This window comes from Serinus canaria, chromosome 3, assembly GCF_022539315.1.
Source record: "Serinus canaria isolate serCan28SL12 chromosome 3, serCan2020, whole genome shotgun sequence".
NCBI lineage: Eukaryota > Metazoa > Chordata > Aves > Passeriformes > Fringillidae > Serinus > Serinus canaria.
The window spans coordinates 81,630,340-81,652,508 of NC_066316.1; the positions used below are offsets into that span (position 1 = coordinate 81,630,340).

At 44.6% G+C, this 22,169-nt stretch overlaps 1 protein-coding gene across 3 annotated transcripts in view; it reads left to right on the forward strand.

Moving 5' to 3' along the window:
- Window positions 1–16,539: 16,539 nt before the first annotated feature.
- The window catches only part of HTR1B (5-hydroxytryptamine receptor 1B), a 55,734-nt gene continuing 50,104 nt past the window's right edge, over window positions 16,540–22,169 (forward strand). For 2 of the 3 annotated variants that reach the window (XM_050972899.1, XM_050972900.1), the window contains exon 1: window positions 16,540–17,850. In XM_050972899.1, the coding sequence (XP_050828856.1) occupies window positions 16,655–17,788 (1,134 nt within the window). In that variant the 5' untranslated portion in view covers window positions 16,540–16,654 and the 3' untranslated portion in view covers window positions 17,789–17,850. Of the gene's footprint in view, window positions 17,851–18,768; window positions 19,941–22,169 lie in introns of those variants that run through there. The other variant, XM_009094191.3, reaches the window with a different exon arrangement.

Below are 22,169 nucleotides of genomic sequence, written 5' to 3' on the forward strand. Positions count from 1 at the left end.
GAGCCAGCCATGGTGACTGCACTGACTTCCTGGTTTCCATTTGCCATTAATTGTCTTCTGGTAATTCCTCTATGACTCTTTTTAAGAAGAATTAATCTCCCTGAACACCTTCCCTCGTTTTTTACAAATGCAGATTTTCAGAGTCAGTTTAAGCAATCTGTCTGTATTCTGTGCAGAGACAGCTGATAAGTTCTGTATCGTTACCCTAATCTGAATCACTGTAGAACAGTAATTTAATATTAATGCAACCTTGTACACACCTACAATAAGCAAATGCATTTAGAAATAAAAATTGTTTCAAAGTGCCACCAACTGTTGTTTTTGCAAACTGCAGTTCAAAGAATGTATTTTTAATATGCTTATACTGGATGTTTTAACATCTCTGGTGTAGCACTCAACTTAAAAGAACAAGTACACATTATCCTTTTCCCAAGCTAGTCAAGCAGTAAATCCCATTACAGCATCTCCCCTATGGCTGGGTTTCAAAGGCAACATAATGCAGAACACCAGACACACCTTTTCTGTTGTTTATAAAAATCTGTATTTCATATTTGTTTTAATGACAAGTCAATTTTCAAAACTTTCAAGAAGCCTCCAAAATTATCTGAGAGAACCAAGCACTAGAAGTTTGCATTGTTTTAAAAATATGTCTGTTATTAGTGATATGTGAGTTCCAAAGCATTAGGTGTGTGCTAAGAACAACATGCTCTAGTGGTCTGCTTTCATCTCCTCAAGCTTCTAGTCTTCTCAAAATTTACTTTCCTAAGTTCTCTCACCTCCTGAATTTTGCATTCTCCTTATTCAAGCTGGACTACCCACAATAAGAAACTCTTTTATGATCTGCTGACAGAAAGAAGCAGGATCATAAAGTTTACCAGGAAAGCAGAGTGGCACAAATCTCTTGGTGCCACAAAAAGGGTAAGTAATCACAGAAGTTTGTTGTGAGACAGTCCTCCAGGAGACTGAATGGTTACAGCTCCCAGTGAGCTGATCTCCATAAATAGCAGCTCTAAATCAATTCTGTTTGCTTGCTGTGATTTTATGAAATGCATCAACTATTAAACAAATCAATGTGACCCCAAAGATTCCTTGGCTTAATATTTTATTATTTTGGGGCTATAGGCTGATTAGGCATTTAAATAATTTTCTGTGATGGCATCTGCATTATTGGAATATGCCAGATTGTGAACACAAACCTTTATATTTCTCTAGTGCTTTATTTGCCAGCAATGATGATAATAAAATTAACAGCCTTCCCTTGCTTTTGCTGATGCCATTTAGCTTTTTCCAGAGAGGTCAAAGTAGGCATTTTACTGGTTGGAAATGAAATGTGTCATGCAAGGTTTGAGTTATTCAGCTATTGACTGGTGGGAGCATTCATTTCAGCGAATAGTAAGTTGCTCCAATGTTCTCAGTCCAAACTGATCCAACAGAATGAGACCCCCTTTGAAGTCTGAACTCCCCCACAATTTTTCTTTCAAAAATGCAGCTCTGAACCCCTGTAGATTAGTGAGTAATTGGTGCTGATTGATTTCTGAATGTGCAGATGGAAGAATGGGGAGAGGAATGACGCAATGGCATGCAAGGATGCAAAGTTCAAGAACACCCCAGGCATGTGCCAAGGAGACTTTTCCTAAAAGCAATAATGTGACTGTAAAAAAGCCAATGAGCAAGAAAAAAAATCAAAGATAGAGCTAAAAGGCAAAACAAGGAGATTGTAGCCTGGAGGAAACTGTTGGGGAGATGTCTAGGGGAAGGAGGAGTTTTCAGCAAAACAGCACATGCTTAAATGGAGGAGATGAAGCAGAGTGCAGAATTGTAGAAGTTCCTAACCACATAGAAGAAAAATCTGCTGTTCTGAGAAGGATTCCAAAGCAGCCCATATTGACAAAACAGCTGACATCTGAATCAGTTCTTCTTCTTCTTCATCTGAGTCAGTTCTTTTTTCTTAGTAAAAGTTTTAAAGTAAACAAGTTAAGAGTTTGATTAAGAAAAGCAATGACTTATGATATCCACAATTTTCTTTACATGAGGAATTCGGGTTTTTTAGATTACTTCAAAGACTTGAAATATTTTCTGACTGCTTTGAATTATTAGAAATATCCAGGTTCTCAAAGCCATCACTGCCTTACTGTTACCATAGTAAGAAATGTCTTTATTTCCATTCAATGTTTCATGAGTAACTATGTTGTTATCAGATATATAAATCTCAAGTGTGGTACACTATGACTTCCTGCTTTTGGCTGGTCTTACAGTCATAGTTCTGACTCTGATTACCACTGCTCTTTGAAAGCATTACATTAAATAAAAATAAGGCTGGAATTTTCAACTCGCATTCCAAAAGAAATTGAGAACAGAATCTCAGAATGACAACTGCCAAACAGAACAGAATCTTGAGAATTTGCAGGGTAAAATATCAGATTTCCATGGCCCACACTATTAAGGTTTTGCAGTTTTGTCTTCCTTTCTGGTTTAGATCTAAGAAAACAATTATGATTCATTAAATGACACTTCTGGTATCAATTTAGTTGACAACAAACAAAGCCTGTATTGTTTTCCTTAAGGAGGAGTAAATCTGAATTTTATAGAGCTGCAGCCAGAGCCTACTGCCCCTATTTAACATTGCTTTAAAAGAAATACATCTTTTTAATTTTCCTTGTTTTCTGATCAATTGGTTTGGCATCCTTTCCCCCTCTTTAAAATGAATATATCTCACCACTCATTAACACAGTGTTGAATAGCAGCACTTCCTTTTGTAACAAACCAGCATTACTCTAGTGTGCAATGTGGGTTGAGTCTCATTTACATTAGGATTCTTTATACCATTCTGACAAGAGAGACATTTTTATAGGGAAAATCTAATGTCTGCCATAGATATTTAGTTGCAGAGGCAACCAGACTAAGGCAGCCTCCCTGGTTTTTGCTGCTGCAGCAGAGACTCTGACATGTGCAGCACCAAGTCCTGTGTCCTGCCCCAGCCCAGACGGTGACAGCATTCACCAGCACAAACCAGGCTCTGTGCATGTGCTGCTGGCTGGATGTTGACCCCCACATTCCTCTTATCAGAGAGACTGAGTCTTTCATTCTCACTAATGAGGAGCAAGACAGGGTGAACAGGTTTGGGACTTCTCTGAGACTCCCACATCACAAAAATGCATTTTGCACCATACAGTCACACCACCCATCAGAGGTGGTTATCAGACCGAAGCTGAACTCAAATGTTCCTTCAAGCTAATTTCCAAGCTTCCCAAAGACTTGAATTTCTGACTTGTCTGCTACAAATGAAGCAATTCTTCACTTCATCACTGATTATTCCAAACCCACTTCTGCTGAAGTGGCCAGGTATCCTTTAAACCTAATACAAATCTCATACTATAAACCTCTTAATTTAACTTTCCTCATGGCTATTTGAGGAGAAAATAAATATCCCTCTGCTTTTCAGAAAAATGCCTCTGCAATTAAACCTTTTATTAAATCCTTAGATTAGTAAGAGCTGTACTGTCATATGAATACTCTATTAGCATGGAAAAAATAGTTAGAAAAAAAGGCATGGAATATTCCTGCTAAATTCTTATGAAGATCATAGGATCCACGGGGCTTATCTAGCACAAAAGGAATCTTTATTGATATGTATTGCATAATTAATAGAACAGCAATAATAACAGCAGAATTGTAACACTTTGCTTTCATACATGCTAAAACAAAACTTTGCCTTGATCAGTAATTTAGCCAGATTTGTTTTAGTTCATCAGTTTTGCTTTGCAGCACATTTTATCCCTCCTGTGACTGCACTTAATGGGTGAAAAGTTTGCTGTTTCCATTCATACTGTCTGTTAATGTTTTCTGCTGGGCTCTTCCTCATTCCTGGCAATCCCTCATATTTCTTACTTCATTAGTTCAATCCCTATTTTCTCTAATTCCTGTGTTTTTACAATAATTCATTCTGAAAGCCAAACAGCACACTGCCAAAATCAGGTCACCCTTATTTTGTTAAATTCTGCTGGGATTTTAATACATATGGTGCTTCTCCCTGCTCCTGTTTATATACAGTACTTAAAAGGGCAGCTCTGTGTCTTCACTGCCTTGATAACTAAAGCTACCTTTCCAAATTCAGTCATCACTATTTATTAATCCCTCGTGGCTGTGTCCAGAAATCTTTCTGCATTAATGCAAAGAAGCAGAGCAGTGCTGGCAGGAGTAGGATCCCCTGGAAGTCATCCAGCCTGACATCCTCTGGGGAGCACAGCGGTGCCAGCACTGGGTCAGGTCAGCCTGTGGCTTTGCCTTGCCAATGCAGCAAAGGTAGATGCAGCTTCCCTTTGAAATTGTCCCCTACCTTGCCTCCATGGATTAGTTTTTAAAATGATAGAGCACATCTGCAATTTACTAGTGAGCAGCTAGGCTGTATATGTGTATTTTAAAATAAAATGTGTGGCTCTGATTTTATATGAATTCTTATGGTAACCATCATAATCATGAACTTTTTCCCTTCTTTGATTCATGATTTTTTTTTTGTGACTTTCACACATATATGTTTCCATATTTTATCAGATATATAATTTTATGGTAAGGATAGATGTGCATACCATATATCTGATATCTATCTGTATCTGTTAGTCTTCTTACACTGGCTGCAAATAGCATAAGAGAGACAGCTTAGGAGAATGGTGAAGGAAAAAGTAATGAGACTGGGAAGTCAAAAATCAGAAAATAGAGGCACGAGAACACACAGATTAAAAGACAGCAGGTCTGTTTAACCAATAGAAATAGGTTAAGAATGAACCTTGACTGCAGGCTGTCTGGTTGAAGGCCATAAATAACTGTACTGGCAGAAGTCATTTGATACCAAGAACTCTTTAGTTTAATGGACAGAAGCATGGAAGGACAAACTGTTGGACACTTAAGGCATACAAGTTAATTCCAAAAACAAAGATGGAAATTTTTACCAGATTTTTACCAGCATTTCACCAGTGGAATAGACTAAAAAGAGATCTGGAAGAATGAATTGGGATGGGTCAGAATATGTGACCTGCTGAAGATCTCTTGTGTCCCTGAGGATTTTTCTGCTTTTCTCCTGGTATCTCAGCTGGGCTGATAAAATATTTTGCTTGCCTTCCTCCTCTAAGACCTGATGCTTGCTCCAGTCACAAATTCTTGAGTCAGAGTACTGGCTGGTAAAATTGTGTGGCCTGTAGTTATTGGTAGAGATCCCTAAGACTTCTTAGGTCCTTAAAAATCTGTTACTTTTTTTCTGCCTGCAATAGGTGGATGCTCAAATTCTTTAGCAAGTTTCAAATATTCAAAAAATGCTACCCAGTATGTAAGTAGTGTGGGTGGAATTTAATTGTAAATGTACATAGTTACATTGCTTAAATGACAGCAGGGTTTAGTCCTTATTTTGTCAAGATTTGTTTTTGATCCTTGAGATCATTTGCTGTTAATTTTCTTTATTTTCACCTTTCTGGCTTTTGAGGTAACCCACACAAAACTTTCCCTACAGAGACACATCTATTTGCAAATCACCTCCATCTGAATATTGTATAATTCAGTGAAGCTACTGCTTGTATAAGCTACTATTATCAAGATGCACAGGCTGAAATTATCTAAAACTGTTTGATAAATATTCTCAAATTTCTCTATTGCTTTCCTTCATCTGTCTGTGCCCACCAAGTGTGCTTAAAATTACAAAAAGTAAAACTACGCCCTTTAGCTTCAAATATAGAGACAAAAGAGTGTTAGGACCATTTCATTAAGTCCTCCTGGCTCAAGGTCATATTAAACATGCTTATGATTAGACATCCAAGTAACTTGTTTCTTCATTTCTCTGTGTTTTCAGAAATCTGATTGGCGATCAATTGGAAATTTCTGATACATGAGCAAATGTCAGAGGGGCTGAAAACAGTTAACAGGTAGACTTTTTTCAGGGCAGATCTTTTTCAGCCCAAATGATCCTTGATAAGCAGCAGTCTGACCCTTTTAAATGAAAGCAGAATTGAGTACAGAAAAGGGAGTGAGAAGACAGCAGATGATTTTAAAGCATGCTTAAAATCTCCAAAACAGATTTAAACTACTCCTTTCATTAAGGAAAGGAGGATATCAAACTTGCTTTAATAATTTTCATGAAAGAAATCCAAGAAAGGGAATGCACAAAACCATCAGCTTCGAGGAATAGCTTTCTTCATGCTGTTTCAGATAATATTAGGCTGTCAAGAACTGGCTGACCCATGTTTCATGGCTCCTCAGAGGATGATGCCTCAGAGGACTTTGTGTACTTACTGGCAATAAAATGTCAAAGACTGAACAATGCTACCAAAATGCTTTTTTTGGTTTTTTTTTTTTTTTTTTTGGAAAGGGAACTACTGAACTCTTGCAGGTCTCTTTCAGAACATGAAACTAAAAATTCTTTTTCTCAGGAATTTACCAAGTGTAAATGTAAATGTGAGATGTAGGAAGTGGGAGTACTGCTGAGGTTTTATCAGATTCATTTTCAGAATCATGTAAAAGAGCAATCTACATTACTGGGTTTGTCACCACTCGTCCAAAGGTCATTGATAGGGCAGCCCAGCAGCAGACAGGAGTAAATTAACTCCTAATGTTACATATGGTACCAAGCCAGTAAAAAAGTCTGCTGAGGCAAGAAATCTAGCCCAATAAAAGACATTTCCAACAATAAATGTCAATATTTGCACTACAGCCAAAGGAGAGAGGAAGAAGCTTGGAAAGTCACTGATAATGGAAGTCCTGTCTGCCATGACCAGGTGCTCAAAGTTTTATATTAGGTGTATGCATCTTAGGCAGAGGTTAGGCAGATTCACTTAAGATGAAATCCCCAATTCTTATAATCAAATTTTAAGTAAGATATTATCCTTTGGGGAGACTTTGGAGAAATTAATCTTTTAGGGCATATGCAGAAGGGAAAGGGTAATCATGTTCTCTACTTCTCAAAACCCCAGTCTTTAAGAACATAATTTCTAGCAGGGGTCTTTCCCCCCTTTTATCTCTATAGCTCAGAATTCAGAGCTGCAATATAAGCAAACAACCAGGTGCACATTACATCTTAATAGTGTGCTCTTTTACTCTTGTTTATTTCTCACTACTTGCATAAGGTAAACAAGGGACAGTTCTTATCTTTAAAATATAACAAGACATGCAGAAAAACTGCTTTTCTCAAGCAAAAAATGAGGAACCTTCATATTTTGTAGGTTCTGGTTGATCTTATTTTGAACTGTCCACTGTCCTGATCATGTCAGTTTAATGTGGATCATTTGCTGCTGTATTTGGTTTGCATGGCAAGGCTTTGGTAGCAGGGGGGCTTCTGTGAGAAGCTTATATTGTGTCCAGCAGAGCCAATGCCACCCAGACCCAAGACAGACCTGCTGCTGGCCAAGGCTGAGCCCATCAGTGATGGTGGTAGTGCCACTGGAATATTGTACTCAAGAAGGGAGAAAAAACCCTGTGGATCTGCAACTGTAGCAGAAGAGCAGAGTGAGAGAATATGTGAAACATCTCTACATTAAGCAGAATCACTGAAGGTGAAGGGGGCAGAGGCGCTCCAGATGCCAGAGCAGAGATTACAACCCATGGAAGTCTACACTGGGGCAAATATCCACCTGCAGCCCCCAGAGGACCCCACACTGGAGCAGGTGGATGCAGCTGAAGGAGGCTGGGACCCCATGGGAAGCCTGTGCTGGAGCCAGCTCCTGGATGAACCCATGGACCCATGGAGAGAAGCCCACACTGGAGCAGGTTTGATGGCAGGACTTGTGACCTTGTGAGGGACCCATGCTGGAGCAGGTTGTGCCTGAAGGAGTGCACCCTGTGGAAGGGATCCATGCTGGAGCAGTTTGTTAAAAATCACATCCCATAGGAAGGTCTCAAGCTGGAGAAGTTCAGAGAGGATGTCTCCCATGGGAGGGATGCCACGCTGAGTGGGGGAAGAGTGTGAGTTCTCCCCTGAGGAGGAAGCAGCAGCAGAGGCAATGTGTGATGAACAGACCGCCAACCTCATTCCCCATCCCCCTGCCTTGCCTGGGGGGAGGAGGTAGAGAAATCAGAAGTGAGGTTGAGCCCAGGAAGAAGCGAGAGGTGGTGGGGAGGTTTTTTAAATTTGGGGTTATTTCTCATTACCCTACTCTGATTTGATTAGCAGTAAATTAAACTGATTTCCCCAAGTTGAGCCTGTTTTGCACATGACAGTAACTGCTTGAGTGATCTCTCCCTGCCCTTATCTCAACCCACAAGCCTTTCATTATATTTTCTCTCCCCTGGCCAGCTTAGATCTTGACAGTGATTTCTGAACTGTACAGATGAAAAACAACACAAGAGAAGATATTAATAGCTACTATTGACAGAGAGTTTATTCCAAGCCACTCAAAGGGTAGAATCACGACCCTCAAAACTATTTTCATAGTAGCAAATATGGTGCCTCTGCTCAAAAGAACTGCAGTCTAAGATTAGCACTAGCAGAGGCACACAGGTGGGAAAACATCAGCAAAGAAAATACAACCAAGAAGAATAATAGGTAGCAGTCATAGTTTAATCAACAGCCTGACTCTTGTAAAGTGTGCTTTGTTGGTATCACAGCGAGGGAGGATTTTTATCCTTTATAATGAGGATATCTGTGCCTGCCACAGGAAACTTGTCTTGAGCCTGGGAGGGCATGAAGACGTCTGACTGAAATTGAATAATACTCAGGGAGGGGCCAACATCAGAGGCTAGTGGGAGGCAGTAATTAACCTGAATATGTGATGAGAAGTAGATGAACTACCAAAGGCTTTGAAAGTCATGTAAAGAAAATGTGCTTATTAGTGAGGTATTAATGGAGGAATGAGATATGCAAAAGGATGCACAAAGAAAAGATAAAGACAGAAGAGGGTCATGGCCACAACAGCAGGCTATGAAATTGTGTGGTAGCATTTTAGGTAGGTATAATGCAACTTCCAAGTTCAGAAAAACATAGCTGAAACATTATAGAAACCAGGATGGCAGTTTTAGCAACTAAACCTCCCTAGCTTCAAGCTGTTCCTAAGCAGGGGAAACTTGGGCAATGAGATAACTTCACCGGAGTACTTTCTAGACTCTTAGATGGGGGTTTATGGTTTTGGAGTGTAGAAATACCCTAGGATTTAGGACTCTTTTAAACATGACAGAGGCTGTGGGTCTGGAGGGGAGATGCAAGGATATTCTCCCTCCTCCTTCCCAAAGACAGTAGTAGGACAAGAGTGAGGGCACAGAAGGTCAGGCTCCCATGCAGATGTGTTCTAAACTGAAGGAGAAAGATATGGAGAAGACAGTAAAGGAGTTTTTAAATGAGGGGGAGAAAGTTCATCATTAGGATGAAAGTAATGAACTTTAATGGGGTTGTGGAGACAGATCTGGGCCAAGTCCAGAAACGTTTGAGAATAATAAGAAAACAAAGAAAAACACAGTGAGCTGCAGATTGCTTTTTCTTGTTGTTTTGGTTTGGTTTGGTTTGTTTGGTTGGCTGTTTTAATAATAGATGCATGTTTTAATAGTAGTTGGAAAGAAGTAGATTGCTTAGGTTTGGAAGCCTTGGTTTGCTCTTAAAGAGGCGAACTGTGCACCCAGCGTGTACTTTTGCAGAGCTCCTAGAGTGAAGAGATGGAACTATGGAGAGTAAGAATTGGGGAAGGGACATAGCAGGATTTGCCTAAGGAAAGAAACAGAAACCCATGAAATTCACAACTGGAATTTAAAAGCTTCAAAATAGAAATTATCTGATTCTGCTTCCACAGACATGACCATCTGGCAAATAAGAAAAAGTCCATATCTCAACTTTTAAAAAATCCACTAATGTTTTAAAGGCTACACCTAGGGGCCAAGGTATTTTTTGGGTCACCTCAAAACCTCTTTATGGGCATGTTCTACCTGAGATCTGAATCCTTTGAAACTGATTTCTTCCTGTAATGAGAATTAAGACATACCCTTTTAAATATGATCAAGACCCGATCTATCTTTTACAGTTAAGTATTCCTTTCCTTAATAAATAACCTTAAACATGAGACATGAAGACATGCACTTTCACAGCTTCTATTTAGGATGGTTAGTTAAACAATCTTTGGATATTGAAAAGATTGGGAAATAAGAAAAGAAATATGAAAAGATGTACAGTTTGCTCTGTACTTCTACTTGGCTACTCTGAGAAAGGTCAGATAAGACACTTTCTGCTTCCAAGCAGTGGGATGCATGAATACCTTGTATTTGGAAGAAGGCCCAAGTGACACAATTTTATTTACCTATTTCTTCTGGGCCTTTGTTTTCTTCCCTAAAGAGCTACCCATAGAGCACTGGCGGATGCTGATGGCCTTTGCTGACTTTTTTAGTAGATTCACACATGGATTTCACACTTTGCAACATTTAGACCATCAGTTTCATAACAGCCTCTCTCCAAGATCAGATTATGTTGGATTAAATTGGTTTACAGAAACTGTCCCTTGTGACCAGAATGAGATCTTCCGCTGTGCTCTACCTTGCAAAGTGCTGCTGAGAATAACTGTACCTACCCTGAAGCTCTCAAAGGGCCTCTTGACCTTGCAAAGCTCTGATATTTGGATGATGCTATGATCATTCACTACTGCTTTAGTCCTGCTACACTAATCTGCTGATGAAAGTAAGCCTACAAGACCTTTGTGGCCTTCAAAACTGCTTCTCTTCCTGAATTTCAGCAGGTTCTAAGAGGCATCTTTCTGTAAGCCTCTCGCTAAGCAGAACAGACAACTAAATTTTGCAATTAAGTCTCATACTGCAAAAGAAACTGTCAACTAGTAAACATCCTAAAAGGACTCAAATTAATGGTTGATGCATTTTATTAAATTAGCAGCCCAAATCTGCATGCCAGCAAAAGCTCCTAGCTTCTGATTACCTCCGGGAACAAAGACTAGAGCATGCTTATAAATAGTGGCAGTGGGCTTAGCATATGTTACCTTCTTTCCTAGATAAATATTAATTAGCCATGCAGAAGAAGCAGATCTCTAATAGAAAGGAATCTTTGTAGCTCTCCTAAAATCAATGCCGACATGATAATTTCACAAGGAAAAGATTTGGTTCTTAATTTTCAGCAGTTTTACTTCTTTGCAGTGGTTCACTGCATTGCACAAATTTCCATGAAGCTTTATGCATTAGTAGCTTGTGGCTTTAAAATCTGCAGCCTTTTTTTTTAAACAAAAAACTCAGTGTTTCATTTCTGAAAACTTGATATTTGGGACCCCTTTGAAATCAACTCTGGATCCTGAAAGGAGACCTTTAGAGATTCCATTCTCTAAATCAGACAGAAAGACTGGAACATACTGAAGTGGGACAATGCTCTAAAACTGATACAGGTCCATATCTGAAAGCGGAGAATTTATCTTCTGCCAGAAGAGATCTGAGCAGATGAGAAAATTGAGCCTTTTTTCATCTGAATCCCTACAAAGCCTAAATGCATTGTACTTTCCCTTAATGCTGAACAGGTGCTAAAGGTTATGCCATTGACTTTTATTCCTAGACAGCTGTACCTTTATGTCATACTGTCACGCCTATTTTCTACAGATCATTCCCCAATGGATATGAATGAATTTTATAGCAGGTTTTAATCCACCCATAGTACAGCAGGTAGGTTAAAATCCCTTCAGGTATATTATTGGAGACGGCCTGAACTGGAGGGCTGATCATTGAGCCAGAACCTCTGGCACCAAAACAGGATTTTGCACTGATTTTAGTGTGAATTAGAGGCTCCAGCAGCCTCAGGAATGAAACCACAGCCCTTTTCACACAAGCAGTCAATTCTTCTGATTTGTGACAAAGCAGGAGGGTTGTAGCCAGTGTGCAAGGAGAGGAGACAGGGCAGGATTGAAGTGGTTTCCTGTGGAGCATCTCCAGGAACACTGTTAAAAATCAAATTCCTTGTAGATGAATGAGGAACAGACACCAACCTCAACTTCTACCTCCATGAACTGAAATGAGTGAGGGTCAGTGCACTGAATGGAGAATAACTGCTAGAGACACTGTAAGGGAGGACTGGAGGGGATGTTTTTGCTTGACCTCAGTTGCCTACTCAGGGTAATTGAATGATCTTTGGAGGGCATCTGAGTGCATTTTTCAGCAGCTGTGCCTGACCAGTATGGGTTGAGAAACTGAGTGTGTATTTTGTGCTTTCTGAGCCCATGTGCTTGTTTCTTTGCCTGGGTCCTTAGAGTAAAAATCAAAACTGGGCCCAGCTGTTCCTTATAATTAAATTTCAGTAACTTAGGCTGGGTGATTTTATTTTGACTAGTGACTTAAAAGTGATGGCATTTAAATGGCCTTAGCTGTACTTCAAAGTTAACACTGAGAAACTTCCCACAGACATTAGTGTTATTTGCCTGTTGGCAAACTCAACAAAATACCACCATGTTGATTTACATAGCCAAGGTTATCTCTGCTAACAGGAGGACTCAGAATTTCATTATTTAAAATATGAGTATGAGTCTCATCACAGTACAGGAGGCTACAGATGTCATTACACACAACTTATCAGCTGAGTCAAGAGCAGAAGTGAAATTTATATTGTGCACTGAGTTTCATAATATACCTTAGGTTCAAATATACCTTAAGATGCAAGAGCCAAAACCTACACGACATCATCTGAGGCCAGAACAGATCTGACTATACAATGAGGACTTTTCTTTTCTGTACTTAGGTTTGTTTCTATGTGTCTGTCTTCCCTCTCTAATTTATTTATAAGATATTTACGCCATACATGGGCAGTCTGTGAAGCAATAAACCAATAATAGGCTCAGTTTTCATTCCAGTTTCTATATTTGGGTATTTTAGTACATCAGAATCTGGATATAAGAAGTATTAACAGTCTTATGCCAGCAGAAAGAAATTAATTTTATGCCTGCCTCTGCACAGAAGCCAAAAGCTTCAGGAAATAAGATCTCTTCTCATAAGCATCTTTTCAGATCCAGTTAGGAGGGGAGAAAATAAACAATGAAATGCAAGCTTCTGGGCGACAGCCCAGCAGTGAGATATGATCGTTCATGTGACAGTACATATGATACACAATACGGGTCTGACTGGCACTCCAAGACTCCAGCACTTATTGATGATCCAGGTAGGATCTGGTGCTTTCATCAAGCCTTGGCCCTTGGGGGTCCAGTTGTGACAGGGGGCTATGTGCAGCCTGGCAGAGCAGAGAGGAAGAGCAGTCTTCTACAACCTGAGCACCCCTCGTTGTGACACAAATCCTTGGAAGCAGCATGCACAGCGGAAGAAAGCAGCAGTTCCAGAGCCTGGGTGGGGACATGGTATCTGCATGCCCCTCCAGCAGTGACGTGCAGCACCAGGACACAGGCCACTGTTAGGAAGCTGGCTTTACTTTCTTCCTGCAGCTCTTCATAACCCAAGTCTGGAGCCTCAGAGAGAAGCATGGGGAATGCTTACTGAGCCTGCCCAGGAAGACCTGGTGGTCCTTGTAGGAAGTCAGGTGAGCTGAGGTCACTACAGCCAGACCTGTCACACTGGGTGAACATTTTGCTGACCACTCACAGCACTGCTACAGAAATGAGTGAGAAACCAGCAAGCACAACGGAAGAAAACAAATGAGGGAGGAAAAAACCCATCTTCTTGGCAAGACAAAGAGGGAAGCAATGAACAATGATTACTGATGAATAATGACCCAGAATTAATGGAGAAAGGCAACAGCAAAAGCTGTGCACAGAACACAAATATTTTAGAATGAGAATAAACAGTGACATTAGTAGGGTGGCCAGAACTCATTACCCATTCACAGAACACTTGTCTACACTACACACCATGGCTGATGACTGTGGCTAAGGCTAGAACATTGCCCTTGGAGGTTTTATAATTTTATCAGACGAGCCTTTGCACAAGAGGCAAGCTGTTCCAAAATTGAATGAAGGGCTAGGTTTTCCTCTTGTTATTATTGGTGTTTTAAATTTAAATTCCTCTCAGATATGTAGCCCTATTTGGGAAGAATGTTGAGCTACACAGGCTTGAGGGCAGTTGCCAACTTAAGCACAACTAAATTAAGCCAGAAATGCTGAGCAGAAGTGAAAGCAATATCACACTGTATTAGAAGCCAGGATTATAAAATCTCTGCCTATCAAAGAGATCAGAAGAATGCAGACAGCTCTGTATTATTATTTTTAATGCAGTAAAGTCTAGAGCTTCCAACCAATTACCAGGCACCAAAAGGAGGTGGGGCCTGCTGTAACACAAGGAGGCACCACAAAATAAAAACATGGAAACGGACCAAACCCCATCCCCATGCCCTTTTGGGAAAACAGAAGGGCTCATTGACATTTTATCTTCCTGTCAGTTCAGTGAATGCAGGCAAATGACTGCCGTGCTTTCTTTAAACCAGTCTGCCCCCACCTCGTTTCTTGAGAGTCTAACTAAAGATCTGGAAGAGATTTTACAAAACCTCAAGCACCACCGCTTGTTTTTTTTTTTGGTTGGTTTTTTTTTTTTTTTATCTCAGGAGACCTGTGGGTCTTAGCACATCTCAAGATCAGGGCACCTCGTCCTGTGCCGAAGGAGGGAGGAAGGAGCTGTCCCTGCAGGGCTCTGACTTTCCCACCCTGTTGTGCAGCCCTGGCTTTTCTTCTGTTCAGTTTCTTAGCCTCTCTTGGCCACAATGGATCCTCTCCAGCCTCCTCTTGTGGTACTTCCTTGATCTGCATCCTCTCGGGTGAGCCATACCCGCTTGCTGAAGAACAAGGGGCAGTGGTTTCTCACTCTACCCATGAGCTCGATGTCCCAGGTAGAACACTGCAGTGCCTGCCCCTTTGTGGTGCTGAGAATAGCACAGAAAAAACGGGGCCACAGGAAAACTGACTGCTTTTTCCTCACAGAGGAAAACAGCCAGCTGGAGATGTCCAAGAGGGAGCTGCTGAGAGTTTACAGAGAACATAGGCACGTAGCAGCACGTGAAGATGTGCACAAACATGCTTGCAGACTGAAAACGCTTGTCTCCTCTTAACTTAATTTGTTGTGGTATCTTCGGGAGATGTAGTCGGGCGGGAGCATAGGCATTTCACCGAGCTTGGAATTATACTGACCCAGCAAAAAGCAAGCTCGCGCTCCCTTTGTGTGCAAAACTTTCCTGCGGCTGCTGAGAACAAACGCTGGCAGGAGCTGCGGGACTTGGACAAACGCGTGCTCCCGCTGCTCCTGTCCCCGCCTGCCGAGCAATGGAGGAGCCTGGGGGGCACATCAAGGCTGCTCAACCGCGGGCGTGCTCCTCCAAGCGCACCAGAAAAATAAAGGAAAAAATATAAAAGGAAGGAGAAAAATGGGTAAGAAAGCCTTAGCCCAGAAGACATGGGATTGCTAGAAGTGTGAAGCATGCGATGTGATCCAGTGGGGATCCACGTCTGCTGCAGCGGGGCTCGCCGCGCTGCGCAGCCCCTCGCCCGGCGGTCAGGGCGGGCGGTCCCGCGGTGTCTGCCCGCTCCGGCTGCGCCCCTGTCCCGCACCGTCTCGGTCGCCCCGGCCCTTCCCGCACAAACAGCTCCGGCACCGAGCGGCGCTTGTAACGCCGCCGAGAGACGTGGCGGCGGGCAGTACACCGGGGTATAGCCCCACCGGGCTCCCTGGGGAGCCTGGCATCGCCCAGCCTCACGGCGTAGCGGGCACTGTGCAAAACAGGGTGGGAACCACGGCAGAACCAAGGAACACCTCCATCCGCCCGTGCCGTGGCATCCCTCGTCGGGCTGGAAGAGGAGGGGCTGCTCCCCGCCTGGGCGGGGGACGAGCTCGGGCTCCTCCCGACGCCTGCAGGGGCAGGGGCGGGGGGCCGGCGGTGGGGCGGTGCGCGGGGCCGGAGCGGACCGAACCCCCCCCCGTCGGGCGGCTGGTGGGTGCCGGAGGGAGGGCCAAGGGAGGCGGCGGCGGCTCCTCCTCCGCGGGCAGGCGGGCGGGCAGCCCGCCCGAGAGCGGCACCGGTTGCTCGGTGCCGGCGGAGCCGCGCCGCCCGCTATATAAGGGGCGGCGGCTGCTCGCCGCTCACTCACACCGGCCCCTGCCCGCGGCTGCCAGTGCTGGGCGGAGGCCGGGCCTCGACAGCATGGCCCGCGGCGGGGCGCAATGGGAGGTGGTCTCTCCCCCTGCCTCCCGCGGACCCTCCTCTTTTTCCTCCTGCTCCTCCCGCACCCGCGGCGGCTGCAAACTTGCTGCGGCGGGCTGCGTGTGAAGGCACGGCCCGGCGGGGCGGCTCCGCTGCCCCCGCAGCCCCCGCCGTCGCGCCCGCAGCCCGGGGGGCGAGGCCGTCGCCCGCGGGCATGCGGCGCTGCCACCGCGCCCGTCGAGACACGGTGTGCAGCCGCGGGCGGCGGGGCTGCGCTTAGGGGCGGCCGGGGCGGGAGCCCCATGTCCGGGGCTCGCCGCGCTCCGCGGGCGGGCGGCGGGGCGATGAGCTGCCGGGGCGAGCGGGCGCGCCTGGCCCCCGGTTTGCCCTGCTCTCTCGCCCGTGGGGAGTGAGCTCCGCGGAGCCCGCTCGGAGCTCCCGGAAGGGCGGGCAGGCGGGCGGGGAGGTGGTGCCGGCGCGGCGATGCTGCAGCCCTCCCCCGGCGCCGACGGGGTCCTGCCGGGGTAGCGGCCCCGCCGTGCCGCGCCGAGCCCCGCCGTCTGCGGGGGCGGCGGCCGCGGAGGGATGGAGCCGGCCGGCCCCTGCCGGGCGCACTTGGGCTCCGCCAACGACTCTTACCGAAACTGTAGCGCCGAGGAAGTGATTTACCAAGATGCCACCCCTCTCTCCGGGAAGATCGTGCTCGCCGTCGTCCTGGCGCTGGTCACCCTGGCCACGGTGCTTTCCAACGCCTTTGTCATCGCCACGGTCTACCAGACGAGGAAACTCCACACGCCGGCCAACTATCTGATCGCCTCGTTGGCCGTCACCGACCTCCTCGTCTCCATCCTTGTCATGCCCATCAGCACCATGTACACTGTGACCGGCAGGTGGACGCTGGGTCAGATCGTCTGCGATATCTGGCTGTCCTCGGACATCACCTGTTGCACGGCTTCCATCCTGCACCTCTGTGTCATCGCCCTGGACCGCTACTGGGCGATCACCGACGCCGTCGAGTACTCCACGAAACGGACTCCCAAGCGGGCAGCGGGCATGATCGCACTGGTATGGATCTTCTCCATCTGCATCTCCATCCCCCCTTTGTTTTGGCGGCAGGCGAAGGCCGAGGAAGTATCTAACTGTGTGGTGAACACGGACCACGTCCTGTACACCGTGTACTCCACAGTAGGAGCCTTCTACTTCCCCACTCTGCTGCTCATAGCCCTCTACGGGAGGATCTACGTGGAAGCCAGGTCGCGGATTTTGAAGCAGACGCCAAAGAAAGCAGGTAAAAGACTAACGCGGGCGCAGTTAATTACAGACTCCCCGGGGTCGACCTCTTCCGTCACGTCCATAAACTCCAAGGCTCCCGAGGGATCCAGCGAAACGGGCTCCCCCGTGTACATGAACCAGGTGAAGGTGAAGGTCTCGGACGCCCTGCTGGAGAAAAAGAAGCTGACTGCCGCTAGAGAGCGGAAAGCTACAAAGACTTTAGGAATTATTTTAGGAGCCTTCATCGTGTGTTGGCTGCCCTTTTTCATCATCAGCTTGGTGATGCCTATTTGCAAGGACGCTTGCTGGTTCCACATGGCCATCTTTGACTTTTTCACGTGGCTTGGATATCTCAACTCCCTCATCAACCCCGTCATCTATACTATGTCTAACGAAGACTTCAAACAAGCTTTCCACAAACTCATACGTTTCCGATGCACAGGCTGAAATGTTGAATGCGATGTGCTCCCCGGGGCAGCCCCCATGCACGCCCGCGCCCGGCGCCACAGGTAGGTCCGCGCACCCCGCCCTGCCCGGAGAGTCGGGGCGCGACGGGCCGGGCGGGTTGGAAATGGGGCGGGGGATTGGAAACGGGGCGGAGGGGTGGGTACGACCCCATAAAGAGCTGGTGTTCAGACCCTTCGCAAGTGGCGGCGAGCGCTGGGGATGCTGCGCGCTCCTGACATTTTACAAGCTGTGTGTGCGCGCGTCGTGTGTGACCGACCCCCCCCCCCACCCCGCCCAGATCGCAGGGAGTGACTCACGGCAATCTGCTTTTTATTCCATCTATTAAACCAATCTGCCGCCATTTCGTATGCTATTGCCCGTGTTTCGGCCAATTAGTGCTAAACGGCGCTTGCCTTCCCAGCCCGCAGCCGAGCTGCCCGGAGAGCGCCGGGCCGGGCCGGGCCGGGCCGGTCCCCGCCCGTGGCGGCGTCCCCGGTGCCGCCTCCCGGCCCCCGCCGGCAGCTGCGGGCACCGCTGGGCAGCTGGGCATGCAGCCCCCCTCGGAGGGGAGTCGATACGGCCCCGGAACCAACGGCATGATGTTTTTTTGTTGGTGTGTTTTTGGTTTTGTTGTCGGGTTTTTTGGCGAGTAAGGGAGGTAGGATAGGCCCCAGATGAGGGCTGCAGACAAAGTCGAGCCCTACTTCCTTCTGCCCTCCTCAGGGCTCTGGCTACTCCTGCGGGAGCGGAGCCGGCTGCGAGCAGGCGTCCCGAAGGGGAAAGCTGCTCCTTAGCCTCCGTGGGAACCTGGACACCTCGGTGTGTCTCTCCACACGCGGAAGGGCTTTGCCTTTCCGCGCCTCTTGACAGCAGTGGCTGCCAGCTCATCACTAAACTCAGCGCCACGTTCTGCAGAATGCATACATGCCTTTATTGTGATACTTTAATAATTCTGCCAATCTTTTGCTTTTTGTCTGCAGAATCAAGTTGCTATTGTAAAGACCCACTGCTTGAAACTTCCCCAAGCCCAGTTGCCAGACTCATGATGCTGCAAAAACGTCAATACATTCTGCCACCAAACTGCTCAGCTCTGCGTTTCAGTGTAATGACTCTGGCAGAGATGCTGTTCCAATAGGCACGCAGATCAGTTGCAAAAAAAAAAAAAAAAAAAAAAGAGGGCAGCCTCGAATCAAGGTCTATAATTCATCTGGAATGAAGAAAAAAAAAGTTTGAGAGTAAACTCCATTTATTTTGCAGGCTTAACTTCTTAATTTGTTCTCCGGCCGGTTGTAGGGGTGTGCACAAGAGCACAGTTGTCTCTGTCCATGTTGGTAGCATAGTTGTACTTCTGCACACCTGTAATTTCTTTCTTTCAGTGGAAAGAGTTGCTCCCTCCACCTGTGAGGCCAAGAGGAGACAAACTCACGTTTAAAATAGGAGCATCACAGTAAATTCTGTAAATGACTCCTTCAGCTGAACATGTGTGAGAAGTGACAGTGTGCAAAAGTTTTATATTTGTATTTCAAAACAATAGTAAATGCAAATGCTCTAGAAACAAGAGTTGTAGACCTGTTCAACTGCACTGCATATCTGTAGTCTGTCCTCATAGCTGCCTTTAAAAAGGAAGTACTTCTTGCTTTTACTCCATAGGAGCAGAGATCAAGAAGTCCAATGACCTTTTCCATAAACCAGCTGGAAATAGGAGTAGCAGTTTGATGCTGTAACCATGTTTTCCATTTTGTGTCAGTTGCACACCCTTACCGCATGAACCACTGCGAAATTTAGAATTCTCTAAGTACTTAACATTATTTAGTGTATTTTGTAAAGAAGTGAAGCAGTTTGCTCTTTCAGAAGAGCTATTTCACCTGCAAAATAAATACCCATGAATCATGAATTAACTGATGTTAGTGAAATTTCTTGCCTCCCTACTTCCCCCCTATGTTTTTTAGTTTTTCTTCTTTTGTTTTGTTCTTTATTTATTTCTTTTTTTCCCTCCTGATTGGACCTTAAGACAGGTCTTTGCATATTCAGCAGAGTTTCAGGATTTGGTCCACCTGCTGTGATAGAACTGCATTGATTGTTCCTCTTATGTGTAAATGAAAATGAGTATAAACAATAAAACGCTTGACTGTGTTCTCAAGAGTGGTAGCAATTGTGTGACTGAAAGGAGTTTTTATTGGTTTACCCTCTTTCTCAGTATTGACTTTTCAGCTAACACTGATTTGATGAGTCACTCAAGAAAGCAATTGATGAAGGTTGGAATTACAGGCTTCAATTGGTTGACAGTTTTTTAACGGGCGGCTTTACTTTCATTGTAGTTAGTTCTGTTCGGCATAATTATTACTATTTTCATGTAATGTCAGAAAAAATGTTTAGGTTTTTTCCACAAATATTTTTCTTACTCCTTTAAAAGCAAAGAAAACTTACTTTAGCATCTGGTGGGTTGTGTAATCAATGTTCTTTTAAAGCTGTGTGTATGTATTCTAGATGGGGGAAATCAGACTGGAAAAATCTTACATGATTTATCTGCCTGCTATTCTTCAGAGAGATATTCAAGTAATAAGGACTTACTTAACTGGATTGTACAGAAAGTGTGTGACCCTTTGTGATTCTACTGGTCATAGGCAAGAGGAAGTCACTTGTAAGATACAAATGGAAGCAGTGGAAAATAAACATTTTCAATAATTTGAAGAAATCCAAAAGAATTGCCTTGAAATTGCATATATGTAAAAATAGAACTACTATACTATGGTTCTAGAAAGCACCCTCTTAAATTATTAAAGATAAATGGGACAAGAGGAATTTTCTAAAATGTTATGTTATTTGTTTGAAATGCATATAATAGTTTTAAATTTAAGGATTCTTTTGCATATATGGTGTGAAAGAAGCAAGGAAGATAACATAAAACAATGCTTCACCAATTCTCATTTGTCATTTTTTGATCTCGTAGAAGGAATTTTGTTTACCCCAAATTCTTTCTCACTGGGCTTTTTACATGTGTGAAAAATGGAAAATGAGATTTCAAGTGAGTATTCCAGCATTTCCAGAGAGTTGAGTTCTCTGTCAGTTTTATAGAGTTAGGGGGCTTGGAGAGCAGGGTGGTTCAGGAGTTGGGCTTCGCATTCCTCACGCTGTTGGAGCATACCTTCATCTTCAGCAACAGGCAGCAAATACTCCCAGCTCCCTGTTGTGATGGGAGGATTTTGCTGAGAAGCAAATTCATCAGGAAGATACCCTTCTAAGTTTGTGCTGAGGCTCTGAACTTTCTGCGCAAGCAAACAGTTAGCCATGCTTGCTCTCGGGAGGACAGTCAGTTTGGAAGCTGCCCTGACTGACTTAGGGACGGAGGAGAAGAGGCTGACTTGAGTCCTGCCGAGGTACCTGGTAGTTAAAGGTCTTGTGCTACTGGAGCAGCAGCATCTACTTCAGAAAACCCTTCACATAGGGGGACAGGGAGAGTGAGGACACGCCTTTGTTCGCAGTGAAAGAGAAGAAATCTGAGGCAAACGTTGCTCAGTGCTGGAAAACATAAATATGTGAAGCCTGTTCCAAGATTCACATAGAGTGTTTTAGGGTGGGAAGAGTGTCCCGTGTGAGCTTGGCATCTCTGTGACTGGCAGAGTGTGTCCTGCTTGAACCTAGATTTTAAAAGATGCTCAGGGATGTGGTGGTAAAGTTTTGACTCTCTCTGAAGAGGTCTGAGAATTTTGCTGTCCTGCTTTTCTGCTCCCTTGCTGTGCCCGGTCACTGCACTCTGCCTCTGGGAGGATGGAACATCTAAAATTTTTAGTAGGAGAGGCTGCCCTTTCTGTCCACCCCTGTATCTGTATTCCTGTGGAAATGGCTCAGTGAATCCTGCCTCTGGGTGTTTTCTCATGGGAACCTCTTCATGACTCTGCAGGTAAACTCCAAAGGTGCCTAAACCCATGCTGTTCCAGTCTTTCATTAGAGAAGCAGCATGCCTTGCTTTTATCTATTTCTTGCCTTGGGTTCAGACACTCAAATGATGCTTTTGATACAAATCTCTGCTGGGCACTGAGGTTTGAAGTTGAACACACACTTGCAAACCTTGTGTTTCCTACATTTCATGGTAAAGGATATGTGTGTGACTGTTGCTGACTCCAGGTGCTGTGAGACACATGAGAGTTCAGCAGTAGTTTCCATTGTGGGAGCAGCTGTTTGCACCTTCATAGCTGCACTATTTTCCTGGTAATCCTCAGTTTTATTTAAGAAGCATTTCTCACTTTTCCAGTTAATAAAACACAGCACATAGAAATCAAGAGGGGAAATCCCTTGCAATTAACCTTCATATGGCCGTGCAGCATCCAACAAAGTTTTGCCTTTTCCGCATGAACAGGATGAAGAAAATGCCTTGACTAAT